Source organism: Portunus trituberculatus, chromosome 36 (genome assembly GCF_017591435.1).
Source record: "Portunus trituberculatus isolate SZX2019 chromosome 36, ASM1759143v1, whole genome shotgun sequence".
NCBI classification, from domain to species: Eukaryota; Metazoa; Arthropoda; class Malacostraca; order Decapoda; family Portunidae; genus Portunus; species Portunus trituberculatus.
In genome coordinates this window covers 11,045,946-11,060,087 of record NC_059290.1, presented here as the reverse complement: position 1 = coordinate 11,060,087, position 14,142 = coordinate 11,045,946, and the positions used below count along the sequence as shown (strand labels likewise).

The 14,142-nt window shown below is 41.6% G+C and overlaps 1 protein-coding gene across 8 annotated transcripts in view; it reads right to left on the bottom strand.

Moving 5' to 3' along the window:
* Window positions 1-1,337: 1,337 nt before the first annotated feature.
* The window catches only part of LOC123513639, a 107,635-nt gene continuing 94,830 nt past the window's right edge, over window positions 1,338-14,142 (bottom strand). For all 8 annotated transcript variants that reach the window (XM_045270914.1, XM_045270907.1, XM_045270909.1 and 5 more), the window contains 3 exons: window positions 11,808-11,981; window positions 8,940-9,121; window positions 1,338-5,651 (listed from right to left, as the gene is read on the bottom strand). In XM_045270914.1, the coding sequence (XP_045126849.1) occupies window positions 4,541-5,651; window positions 8,940-9,121; window positions 11,808-11,981 (1,467 nt within the window). In that variant the 3' untranslated portion in view covers window positions 1,338-4,540. The remainder of the gene's footprint in view (window positions 5,652-8,939; window positions 9,122-11,807; window positions 11,982-14,142) is intronic.

The window sequence follows — 14,142 nt, the reverse complement described above, 5'->3', positions numbered from 1 at the left end:
TATTTTGTTTTCATATTACTATTAATTTTTATATCATTATTATTATTATTATTATTATTGTTTTTATTACTATTATTTATCATTATTACTTCTTACTATTATCATTATTAGTATTAATGATATTATTACTAATACTATAGTCTTCAATAATCAATGTTATTAGTACTATCATTATTACATTATTATTATCATCACTAGTACCATTATTTTTTCATTATTATCATTGTTATTACTTTGGTTGTGAAAATTTACTTCTTTGGTTCCTATTCTGTTTGTCAGTTTCTGCTTTATATTGTTCATTTGTTCACCAGTTTTTCTATTGTTGGTCAAAAGCTTGACTTTGTATGGGCTCTCTAAAGTGACGATTATTTTGTAATTATATACATTTATGGGGACAATAAAATGTTTCAACTGTTTCAAATGTTTCACACACACACACACACACACAGTCTTCAACAAACACCTTCACAGCAGCACAGCACTGAGTTCATAACCTGCTCATCAACAGAGGGAATGATCACGGTTGCATGAAATAAGATGCAAACATTAATAAAACCAGAAGTGCAAATAATCTACAACTACATCAAATAACAAGTACAAATACCCAAATACTCAACAAAATACACAGCTTACCATTACATCACCACTACCATTACTCAGCCTTCTGGATCGCTGGTGACTGGAGCGATGAGTGTCAATTTACAACAGACTCTCACATCACCACAGGTACACCACACAGCCCGACACATGCACTACAGAGCTACTGGTGGAGGCAAACATTTCTCTACTCACCACCTCAGACTCATACACACATACTCATACAAAAGCTCGTAATCTCAAACACTTCTGCACTTCCCCTCCACTATTTCAAAAGGCTTTATCTAAATTTACGAAAGTTTTTCAAGGTGTTTTTATGATTCTAGAGGCACAGTGACATGATTTCTACATTATTAACTGGAGAAATACTCTTGAAAACCTCGCTAATCATCTCTGTGGCCATGGAAAACAGTCGTGGTGAGAAAGAATAACGATTTTTAGGGTGGTTTTACGGTTCTAGAGGCAAAGTGACAAGATTTCTACATTATTAACTGGAGAAACACTCTTGAAAACCTGACTAATCTGTTTCAGTTTCCTTATTACTTATTTTTCCTTGTTCTGCATCTGTTCTGGGGTATCTTTCATTCCTCTACACACACACACACAACAAGAAACCACTTCACACAGTCACTCTCAAAACAACACAAACACAAGCAACACAAGCAACAGCAGCAGCAGGAGGCCACTTGAAGGTCATACAAGCTCGGCAAGGTGAGGGAAAGGAGTGACATGACCATGAATCAGGTTAAAAAGTTTATTTCTCAAGTGAGCAAAGGTACAAAATAACTTATCATCAACAAGACCTCACACTCTGCCTCTTCAATCACACAGAAACTTCCTCATTTACTCCAACACACGCACAAACGCACTCAATATCTTACATGAACACACACACACACAATATAACCTTCAACTACACACACACACACACTGTCTCCTGGAATGCATTAAAAAAATATAAATTCTAAGAGTTACGGCAGAGAACGAGAGGTCCTTACGCTACCATTAATAGGAAGACCATTTACAAAGAGACGACCCCTTCAGGAAGGTCTTGGCCTGGGATACAGATAGATAAACAAGTCAAACAAGTGTTGAACCTTTCCTTAAGTTGACATGTTGTGTGTTGTGTTGTGTTTCTAGGTTCATATTAGGAGGTTGTAGTTAGTGTTGTATTATGTGCTGTTCAGAGTAAGTGTAGGATGGGTGGTGGTGGTGGTGGTGGGTGTCGATGATGTTCAGATTTACAAGACAAGAGGTTTATCTAGTCTGTTTACCCTAAAATGGCTTCTGGACTTAAAACATTGTAGCTTATTGATAACGTCATTGATTTGATGTGAATAATACTTGTTTTCTGTTGACCATCGCACTTATTACAAGGACAGCTCACAGTTTGCCTCAAGATCTGACAACCATGCATTCCCTGGGACACCATCCAAACTGAGACCCAGGAGCCAGTTTAGAATAGACAGGCTATAGTGTTGTTGATCTTGAGTAAAGCAAGGTGTGTGGTAAGGAGTGTGTGTGACTGGTGGTGGGCGTCAGTGAAGCCTGTAGTTGTGGCATCAATGTTACCTACACAACCACAGTCTTTAGAGGTGAGTGAATGTTATGCTGTGGCTGCTGTTCCTCAGTGCTCAAGTGTTTAGTAGGTAATGTCTGATACAAGTTAAGAAAAGGACTAATACTTCAACTTAATTGCTTCCATGCTCAAAAAGGAAAGAGCTCTGCATAGATTTTGTACCTAATGTTATCTCTGAGCCAAAATAAGAGGAAAACTAACATTTATAGAGGAGAAAACTGACATTTATAACTAGTGTCAATATATCTGAAAGGAAATGTCATATAAATTCTGTTGCTAATGTTATCTCTGGGACAAATGAAGAGAAAGGCAACAATTATAGAGGAGAAAAGTAACAATTATAACTAGTACTAATATATCTGAAAGGAACTGTTTTAGTCACGTTACTTTCAGCAAGGCACTGTTTGTTCAAGGCACTGTTTATCCAAGGCACCACTTGAACTGCCAACACCTGCTCTCAGTACACAGGTGGCCTTGCAGTGGCAGATCCAGGCAGCTAAACATTCAGTCCTCAATGTGTGTGTTGGGAGATCACTGTCACCACCAGTAACTTCTCAGACCGGTGCTCACTAAATGTAAAAACTCATTATAACTCCACAAACAAAATTTGGAAGATGCTGGAATGAACAGATGAGCCTTTGCCTTCACCTTCACTGTTCCCACATCTCTTATTTCAGACATTGCAGCTTCTCACAACAGCCTCACCAGGACCTCTAACACTACCCTGCTTGCTGTTCCCTTGTGCTATACTGCCACACAGCCTCCCGGGAAATCAGCGCCACTTCCCCCACCAAAAAATTATGAGTCAACAAATTAAGTACATTATAATTGCTTCAAGTAGTGTTGCGTCCAGTGAGTGTTTGCAAGACAAGAATGAATACATGAACTGATGAACTGTATAATGTTAACCCCTTCAGTACCATGACATATTTTACTATTCATTCTGCTGACTATCTGGTGATTTTATACACTTTCAGAAACATATATGGGGGATTAAAAATAGTGAGGGCTGTGGCCATTAATCTGACCTCTATAGACCCTTCCTAATGTCAATAAAATCATCTAATCATGCTGAAATCTCATGGTAAAAATGCATCCTATTACTGAAGGCGTTAAGAACACTGCAAACACCAAGAACAGGAGATGAGGAAGGTGGGACAGTTCTACACAGTTCCATCCAAGACGTTAAGCTGGACATGGTCACTGGTGTAGCGTGGGCAGCCGAGCAACAAACCAACACTCATCTCAGGGCAAGTGGTGGTGAGTCCACTGGCTGGTCTAACAACTGCAAGACTCACCACAACTCCTCTCCCTCCTCACCCAAGCTCACCAGTCCACCGTCCTCCACCAATACTTCGAGTCATTTTCTGAGACTTTGTGTCGCTTGAGTTCCTTAATATTTGTGTTGTTCTGGATGTGGTGCCTAACCTGTAACATTCTACAATAACAATGGAAGACGAGTTACCATGAACACTGAGGCAACACACACACACACACACACACACACACACACACACACACACACACACACACACACACACACACACACACACACACACACACACAGAGACACACGGACACAGCAGCAGGGCCTGGTTTACCCACCACAGTGTGTAATAATGGCTATAAATAATACCATCCAGTAACAATAGGAAAGAAGTAACTAAAAGGAGAATATCACAATATTTTGTCTCTTCACTGAGTCATGATTCAAGCAGCGCTACAACAACACACACCCGCTCCACTTGTCTGTCTTCACCGCCATGGGCCGCACACAGCACCGCTGCCACTCACTGTGGCAGTGTCCGCCACACTGGTCTGTGTGTCGCTGCCTGCTTGACATCCACAATGTGATTCCCACACAGGTTACTGTCATTATTCTAAGCACTTTCTTCCAATCTCCAGCAGCTCAGCAGAGTCCTGAGTGCTGGAATGTTGACTAGCATCAGTGAGGCCAGGGTGGCAGCACCAGCACCACCACCACCACCACCACCACCGCCAGGCACAGTGCCACCACCGCAGTGATCACTGGACACAGACTGACACTGGAGCCGCTGCTTCCACTCCCCACCATTGGTCTGGCTAAGGACCAAACTGTGTGGCTCTTCCAGTCACCCGGACAACCACTGGTGCTCCTCAGGGCCAGCACACCTGTCTGCCAGTGCCTGGACCAGCAGGGGATGAGCTACCCTGGTGGCACCCTGTACTTTCCAAGTGTACTGCACCCTGTGGGAGGCTGGCAAATCACTACTGGCACTCAATGCTGCTGCTGCCAGTCTGTCAGTGCCGGGCGCCGAGGCAAGGTGTCCCGGCAGCACTCCCTGTCAGTGTGCCAGTGCCTGGTCCTGTGAGAGGCAGGGCTGCCTACTGGAAGGCAAAGAGGAGTATGATGAAGGGCACCAGCAGGATGAACACCATGTACACAGGAACCCTGGGCTGGCAGGCCGTGGTCACCTCAAAGGAGTGCAGCTCGTCCAGCTCCTCCTGGCCAGGCACCTCCACCACCACTGACTGTGTCTGGGTGAAGGCCAGTGGGAAGATGCACTCTGAGGCATTGCGGCAAGTCTGCAGGGGGTCGGCCACGTCGTAGGTGGTGCGGTGCATGTCCAACACAAAGCCCAGGTGGTTCAGCTCGATGGAGTTGTCTGAGGTGAAGATGAAGTAGTAGTAGTCGGAGGAGTCGACGGGAATGTGCCACGAGTTTGTGGATGCAATGTTGTCGGTGTTGAGGCGCCACTCCCAGTCCAGCGACGGCTGCAGCTCCACCACCAGGATGGAGTCCCGGCACTGCTCCAGGAACTCCTCGCTGGAGGAGAAGGAGGAGTTGCCGGTGGTGACAGCCAGTGTGTCGTTAAAGTGGTGCAGCATGTCCAGCTTGCTGTCTGACAGGACGGGGGGGGCCGGGGAGGACGGGGCCACCTCTGGGAGGACAGGTGGAGGGGAGGGGGGCTGAGGAGCCGACCTGCGGGAGCGGCCGTGGAGAGTGTCGTTCTTGTTGGCTTTGTTCTTCTTGGCTTTCTTGGCCTTCTTGGCCTTACCATTCCGCCTCTTGGGCAGTCTGGGGCCCTTGCGGCGCGGCACAACCAACACCACTTCATCATCATTCTCCTCCTCCTCCTCTTCTTCTTCCTTCTTCACCTCCACTTCCTCCTCTTCTACCTCCACCTCCTCCTCCTCTTCTTCCTTCACTTCATCTTGCACCTCCTTGTGTTCTCTGTCTCTGTGTGGCTTCACTCCGAGGTTGTCCACTGGCACGTCCTCTCCCTCATCGTCGAACACCTCACCGCCGTGGTCCGCCGGGTGGTGCTCCTCCTCCACCATCACCACCCCTGGAAGGTCGTCCACATCCACAGGGCTGCGGTACACTGTCTTGGGTGGCACACCATTCAGCTCGGCCTCCAGATGATCCTCTCGGTAGAAACACTTCCGCAGGTTGTCCTCTCCCTTGGCCACCAGCAACACGCCACCTGGCCACCTGCACCACCACACACCACTCATTACTCACCCTGCCTGGCCCTAACACACCAGTCCTGCCATCACCTCACCTCTGCTGCAAACCTTCACACACCTGCCTGTCACACTAAAGCCTGAATTCTGAAACGTTTTGCTATCTCACCATCACTGCTTTCCAAAGGCTCCAGTTGAACATACTCATGTTTTTAAGAGTGTTTTTAAATTTCTGGTGATTGGTTAGCAAGATTTCTAGTTTATTAAAAGGAGAAACTATCTTGAAAACCTGGCTAGTTGTCTCTGTGGCCTTGAAAAATTGTCGTAGTGAGAAATAAAGCATTTTCGAGTGTTTTTATGGTTTTGGTGATAGGCAAGATTTCTAGTTTATCAAAAGGAGAAACTGTCTTGAAAAACCCAGATAGTTGTCTCTGTGGCCTTGGAAGATTGTCATAGTGAGAGAACAAGGCATTTATGAATACAGGCCTAAATGCAACACCTGTCCTGCCATCAGCTCATTACTCTCACCTGTCCTTCAAGACTTCACACCACCTGGCACACCACCTCACCTTTCCTCTGCCTCCACACAGCCTGAGCCTCCTCCCCCAGGCTTATCTAAGAGCTACACTACAACACCTGTCTCTGTGACCTGCTACTGTTGCTACTGGTGAGTTTTGCTTGGTTGAGATACTCTAAATGCATCAGTTCTGGCAATAATGTCACCCTTTTATCTACTCAGTGCATCAGTTCTGGTAATAATGTCGCCTTTATCTACTTATACTTTACCCATCAAACTACTGACATTATCTTGCCAGTCTACAGTTACAACTACTTATAATCTGCTACTTATAGATACCTTAAGACAAGTGACTGTTACCCCTTCAGTACCATGACACATTTTCATATTCACTCATTATTTGGTGGTTTTATACAGCTTCAGAAACTCATGCGGTGGATTAAAATAGTGGAGACTGGCCATTAATCTTTTGACCTCCATAGACCCTTCCTAATGCCAATAAAATCATCTAATCACACCAACAATTCATGATAAAAATGCGTCCCAGTACTGAAGGGGTTAGTACTTAAAATATTACAGTAACTACATCTACTTATATCAACTTATTAGATACTTAAGGAATACAAAATAATGAAAATATATCAAAAGACAAGTATAGAAGCAAAAAGGAATGACAGAAGAATGCGAGGAAATATAAAAACATGAATAAACAGGAATAAAAGGAAAGTATGAAAGAATGTATGAGAAGTGAAGAGAAGAAGAGAATTTAAAGTGTTAAGAAGAAAGATGAAGAAATGAAAGGATGAATGAGAAGAGATAATGAGGGCATGGAACATTGTAGGAATAAAAAAAAAAAAAACAATAATGAAAAAATGTAAATCATGAAAAAAAATAGGAAAAAATAGGAAAATGAAGATATGAAGAGTACAGGAACAGAGAAATGTGTAGAAAAGGAAAAAAAAACTGAAGAAAAATGAATAATATATGAAAAAAAATGTACAAGACAAGAAAAAAAGTAGAAAAGAAAGAGAAAATGGCAATTTGAAAAGAAAACAAGAATAGAAAATGAAGTACAAAAGGAAAAAAAAAAAAAAACAAAATAAATAGATATGAAAAGTGCACAGGAACAAAGAAAGAAGAAAAAAATGAAAAAATAAACTGAAAAAATAAAGATATGAAAACTGTACAGGAAATGAGAAAAAAAGTGTAGAAAAGAAAACAAAAATGGAAATAAAAACATACAGAATCAGCAAATTAAGTACAAAAGAAGGAAAAAAAAAAAAAAAAAGCAAATAATGGAAATATGAAAAATGTACATGAACAGAGGAAGAAGAAGAAGAAACAAAAGAAGAACAAAAATGGATCTGAAAATTGTAAGGGAGAAGAGAACAATGTAGAAAAGAAAAGAAAAAAAAAATGGAGATCTGAAAAGAATACAGGACCAGAAAATGAAGCAGAAAAGAGAGAGAAAAAAAGAGAGAATTGGAAAAAAAAAAACCTGGAGAATAAAAGTAAATATGAATGAAAAAAAAGAAAAGAAAAGAAAAGAAAAAAAAAAACCTTATCACATCTCAGTCACAATTCCTGCAGTCACAACACGAAGACCAGAAAAATGCAATGAAAAAACCAAGAATAACAAGAGAGAGAGAGGACAGAAAAACTAGTCAGTGTATTGAGGGTTGGTGGAGGGAGTAGAGGAGGGTTGGGGGGTGCATCGGTGGGGTGGAGGAGGGTTAGGGGGAGGGAGTGAAGAGAAACAATGGGCAGGAGTGAAAGGTTGACACTTACTTGAAGGAATGTGCAGAGGGTGAAGGATGCGTGAGAAATATCATATCACGTTAAGAAGAACACTTTGAGGGATTGTAAGGTGAAGGATGATGGGGGAATATTAGATCACGCTGAGAGAAACGCCAGGTGAAAATAAATCAAGCAGAGACAAAACCACCATTATTTTTAGGAGTCTTTAGAGCAGTGGTTCTCAGCCTGGGGTTTGCAAATCTCCAGGAGTTCAGAAGAAAATTTCCAGGGTTATTTAAATGGCTGGTCTAACAATATCCTTTGCAGTACCATTGAATATTGAGTTAGTGTCTGTCGCTAAATCAAGATTCCATTCAATTTCTGCCTTATCAACAGCAAAAACACTCTTTACGGATAAATTCTATGATGAACTATGTGGACTTTGAAAAATAGTGGCCACATAACATACATTTTTAAAAGACTTGTTTCAGTCACACAGGTTTTTAAGGGGAGTTTGATGCTTCTATTGACAGATTAACATGATATTTACTTTATCAATAGCATATAAACTCTAACAAAAAAAGGTTTCTCATCTCTTGGGGCTTTGAAAAATAGTGGCCACATAACCTGTCACATTACTTGGGGTTTTAATAAGTAAAAGACTAAGAACCACTGCTTTATAGAAACAAGACAAAAGTTAAACCAAATAATCTTAGCAAACACCATCCTGTGAAGAGAAAAGAGGGCAATGAGATTTTTAAAGGTGGTGAGATAGATTAGATGAAAAAAAATGATGATATGGTGATGGTATGGGTGAGAAATGAAAGAGTAATGAAATAGGAAAGACTGAAAACTAAAAGAGATGAAGAGAAAGAAGAGAAGAGAAGGAAAAGAAAAAAAGAAGAGAAAAGAAAGGAAGAGAAAAGAAGAAAAGATAGCAGAAAAAGAGAAGAGAAGAAGAGAAAAGAAGAGAAAAAAGAGAAGAGAGAGAGGAGAAGAAAAGAACACAACCTATACAAATACAAACAAACAACCTGCAAAAAAAGAGGCTGATTGAAGTACCTTGCAGTGGATGACACAGTGAAAGTGGACCCCTCAAGAAGGTACACGCCCCAGTACTCAATGTCGTCGTGCTGCAAGAGGAGCTTCCTCTTAAGTTTGACGTGCCTCTTCTCCTTCTTGACCGTGGGAGTGCCAGAGACCAGGTAAGCGTCCAGGGTGCCATTGCTGCTCACACGCTGACCCTGTAAGACACCAGTAGTCAGAGGGGGAAGGTTTGACGGGTTGCCTGGGTTTTGGTGGTGACGGATTGGTGATATGCTGTGGTATTTATCTCTTCAGTAGCATGGCTTGTTTCCATATTGATTCTGCTCACTGTTTGGTGATTTTACACAGCTTCAGAGAGAGGGAGGGAGAGAGGGAGGAAGGGAGAAGGAGTGGGAGAGGGAGGGAGGGAGAGAAAGAGAAAAAGAAAGAGAGAGAGAGAGAAGAAGAAAAAAAATCAAGAAAAAAAAAAATAGAAAGAAGGAAAGAAAAAGAGAAAGAAAAAGAGAGAACACAGCATAGCATTTACATTAGCACCAGAATAACAACAAATATCAAGATGCCAGCAAACCCCTACTTATCAAATATCTGCACCAAAAAGAACTCTCGGAAACCTTTGCTCTTTCCAACCTGAGTAGCAACACTGACAATTTTAACCCTTCACTACCATGACACATAATACAGAAGCAGGCAGGGAGTTTCTGAGTTTACTGGTGGTACACTGTGAAATTAACCCTTCAGTACTGGGATGCATTTTCACCATGAGTTTGGACATGATTAGACAGTTTTATTGACATTAGCAAAGGTCTAGGGGGATCAGAAAATTAATGGCCACAGCCTTCACTATTTTAATCTCTACATAAGTTTCTGAAGCTGCATAAAATCACCGAACAGTAAACAGAATAAATATCACACACACAAACTCGTAGTAAAAATGCATCCCAGTACTGAAGGGGCTAAACTCACAATAGAAGACAAAAGACCAATGAAAAACTCCACTAAAGAGACACAGGACAGCTTAGAATCCTGAGATATCACACAACAAAAACTTCCATCCTTCCTCTTTCCCCCCTCACGTTTTCTTTTAAGGTAACACTCATTCTTTTATTCCTTCCCGCAAGGTGAGGCGACAAGGTGAAGTGAGGTGAGGTGAGGGTAGGAGGGAGCAAGGTGAAAGGGTGGCAGAGGTTGGCAGGGTGAAAGGGCAGAGGGTGAGGGAGAACTGGGTAGCAGAAGAGATTATTAGGGCAGAAACAGGTGCTGAGAGAGAGAGAGAGAGAGAGAGAGAGAGAGAGAGAGAGAGAGAGAGAGAGAGAGAGAGAGAGAGAGGAGATTAGTAGTGTGAATGGTGATAAGGAAAGTGCACAGGTGGTTAGTGTCTGGCTAGGTGAGGGAACAGCTAGGCTTACAGCAGGGCAGGGCAGGGCAGGGTAGGGTAGGGTAGGGTAGTGTGGGGGGGGTATGTAGGAGGGGTTAGTTGAAAATATGCTGGGTTTATAGGCCTAACTGAAGCTTTAGTCTTAAATGGAATAAAATAAAGAAAAAGGTAGGGGTCAATGTTTCCTGAGCCTGCCAAGGGTTAACTTAGAGTGAAGGTTGCTGTTTAAGTAAATCTTTCTTTAATCAAATATCTGTCTCCATTCCATGCATCTCAGTGCTCTAGTTAGAAATGATGGCTTCTAACCTAACCTGCTACTACAAATTATTATCATTCTAATCTATTCTATTGCTGCCTTTAACCTATTCAGTACTGGAACGCATTTTTACCTTGAGTTTGGGTACGATTTGATCATTTTATTGCCATTAGAAAGGGTCTTTGGATGTCAGAAGATTAATGGCTAGAGTCTTCACTATTCTAATCCTAATACAAGTTTCTGAAGCTGTGTAAAATTGTCAAATAGTAAGCAGAGTCAATATGGAAATGTATCTTGGTATTGAAGGAGTTAAAATCATTCTAGTAATAGTATCCATGCAAGAGGCCACACAAAGGAGGAGCCAGCCAGCCTGTTGACCCTTACAAGGCTGTGTGTGATAAGGCAACCTATCATAAGTGGGTTAAGTGTTTGTTACGTGAGGCAAGGTGGGGTGTGGCAAGGTGAGGCTGGTGACCTTTTGCAGCGGAACACAACAGTGGCAGTGGCGCTTACAAAAGTTAGGTTAGTTTAGGAGTAAATGGTATCTTAGGCTGGGTTAGGTTAGGTTAGGTTAGAAAAGTTTAATAATGTATAACTAAACCTCTCTCTCTCTATCTATCTTTCCACAATAAACCTTAAAAAAGAACCTGGTAGAAATCTTAACCTTTTGACAATGGTAGCAGAAAAATAAAAAAAAAAAAAAGAAAAAAAAAAAAAATTAAATATCACAAACCTAACCTAACCTAACGTAACCTTCACTAAGAGCACAAGACTTACTCATTACTATCAATACTACACCAGGCAATATTACCGACAGAGCTTAGGGAAGACACACCTAAGAAAAAAAAAATAAATAAATAGATAAAAAAATAAAGTAAATGAATAAAATTGGATATATAAGACCAGACAAAACCACCACCACCACCACCACCACGCCCCGGGCACCATTGGCCAGATTAGGTTAGGCTGGAATGGTGACAAGGGCGCGACAAAAGGGAGAGTTCCGTTACTGAGGCTGCCGTGGACCATGTCACCTGTGGGCTGTGGTGGTGGTAGTATGTGGTACGGTCAGTCACCAACCCACACCACACACCCCTGCCTATGACATGCCAAACATTCCCTTACTAGTACTCAAACCCCCTTCCCTCCCCTTACTAATACTCAACCCCCTTCCCTCCCTGCCAGTAACCAACCCCTGCTAAACATCCCCTTACAGCACTCAACCCCCATTCCCTCCCCTGCCAGTGCTCACCTGACACCAGAAGGGAGACACCGCATCATTGAGAGCCCGCGTGTCAGTTTCAGTTATGGGCAGGTGTCGTGTGTGGTAGAGGTGGTAGCGGGCGTACAGCGGCAGGGAGATGAGCACAGTGGGCAGGACAAACACCACCAGGAAGAAGGAGATGACACGCCACGCTGACGCCATCTGTGGGAGGAAGGAATATGTGACACGTGATACAGCTGGGCCCGGTTTCTCGTTTTCTGTTCATTGATACAGAAGACTTAGGTGTTTTGTGTAAGTGTATGGAGTTACAGGACCTAAAAAGAAAGCAATATTTAGTTAGGATGATGTAGTTATTGCATTAGTGTTGGTGAAATTATGTTACTTGTTATGTTGAGTAAGACATGAATACTCGAGAAATGTGAATGAGATGCCAACTTGTGTCCCTCAGGAGAGATTTGTCTATTTATTTATTTATTATTTATTTTTTTTAAGCAGGGGAGAAGGCCAGCCAAGGACAACACAATAAAAAAAAAAAAAAAAACAGGCCCACTTGGATGCTGGTTCTCTAAAGGTTAAGTACAAAGTTAGCCAAAATTAGAGAACAAATGTCTTGATATCTCCCTCTTTAAAGAAATCAAGTAGTAGGAAGTTGGAAATACAGAAGCAGGCATGGAGTTCCAGAGTTTACCAGTGAAAGATATGAATGACTGAGAGTACTGGTTAACTCTTGCATTACAAATCTGGACAGAATGGGGACGAGAGGAAGAAGAAAGCTTTGTTAGCTATATAGTAATAATGCTAGTAACTGTTGGCTAATGTGGGTCACCTTGCATCGCCTAGCCATTAAAAAAATACTTAAATGATGCTTTTATTAATGTTTGTAAATGTATGATTCTATATTTGGATCACTGAGAATTTTGCACCTTTCATTCTACTGTATGAATATCTTTTGGTCAATAAAACTAACTAACTAACTAACTAACTAACTAACTCTTTGCAAGGGTGACTGTTTTGTGACGAAGATTCATAGGCCATAGTTGTCAACCCACGGAAGTCACAAAGGGTGAGAAAGGTGAGAAGATTAAGGATTTTAAGTTTCCAGTCAAGTGAAGGCTTACAAACTGAAGGAGAGATGACCTTTTATAATCCGGAAAGTTTGGTTTTACAATTTGTTTCTGAAAATACCATGTTAAAGATAATATTTTGGGAAATGTTTGTAAAAATGTTGGGGTTTTTGGAGGCGAGGCTTGCGAGACTGAGATGAAGAGATGTGTGCCTCAAGCTTGATGTGTGAGTTGAATTATGAAGATTATTTAATTCTGGAAGGGCATAAGAACAACAGATGATAAAAGAAAGTTGTGAGAAGAGAGAAGTTATCATGTATACGTAACATTGATGATTTCTCGCTTCCCTTCATTTGATAACTAGGTTTCAAGACATTTATCCCTTCTTTTTTATTCTCTTTTCTCTTTTCTTTCTTTCTTTCTTCCTTTTTCCTTTATTCTTTTTTTTTTTTTTGGCTAAATTTCTCGGACAACATAGTGACCTCTTTATTTATTTCGTTTTCTGTTGCCTTTGACCAACTAGCTTTCCCCCCTCCTACATAAATAAAAGGTATATTCATTTCCCTCATAAAAAAAAAAAACTTCAGCCTTCAACATAAAAGGTAATAAAAGGAAGTTACGAGGAAGTTATCATGTTGAAGACGTAATGTTGATGACTTCCCGTTTTCTTTGTCCTGGCAACTGTGTGTATATATTTTGCCTCTTCTGTCTAATTTTAACTTCCTCCTTCAAGTTTAAATTGAACGAAAATAACCTAAATGTATAAGTAATGTTGCCTTTTTACTCGTAATTATGTGTGGGTAATTATTTCCATTTCTCTCTCTCTCTCTCTCTCTCTCTCTCTCTCTCTCTCTCTCTCTCTCTCTCTTTACAGTGCGAGCTAACATTACGTGGAGAAAAATGTCCTTGGTGCTGAGAGAGAGAGAGAGAGAGAGAGAGAGAGAGAGAGAGAGTAAAAAAATATCATTATAATATAGTTTTAATTGAGATTTTGTTCAAATTAGAATACGTTACAATTTTCAGAACAGAGAGAGAGAGAGAGAGAGAGAGAGAGAGAGAGAGAGAGAGATACCCCACCTACCCAACTTCCCAGAGAGAGAGAGAGAGAGAGAGAGAGACATACAGTACCCTACCCTCCTAACTTCCCAGAATCCACCACCACCACCACCACCACCGCAACAATGGGCCATCTCGTGACGTCAGGAGAAGGCAAACATCACATCTCTCTCCACGGACATTCCCACTCCCTCTCATCCTGTCTTGCCCTGACGAAGCAATTCCTGAAGCCTACTGAAGCT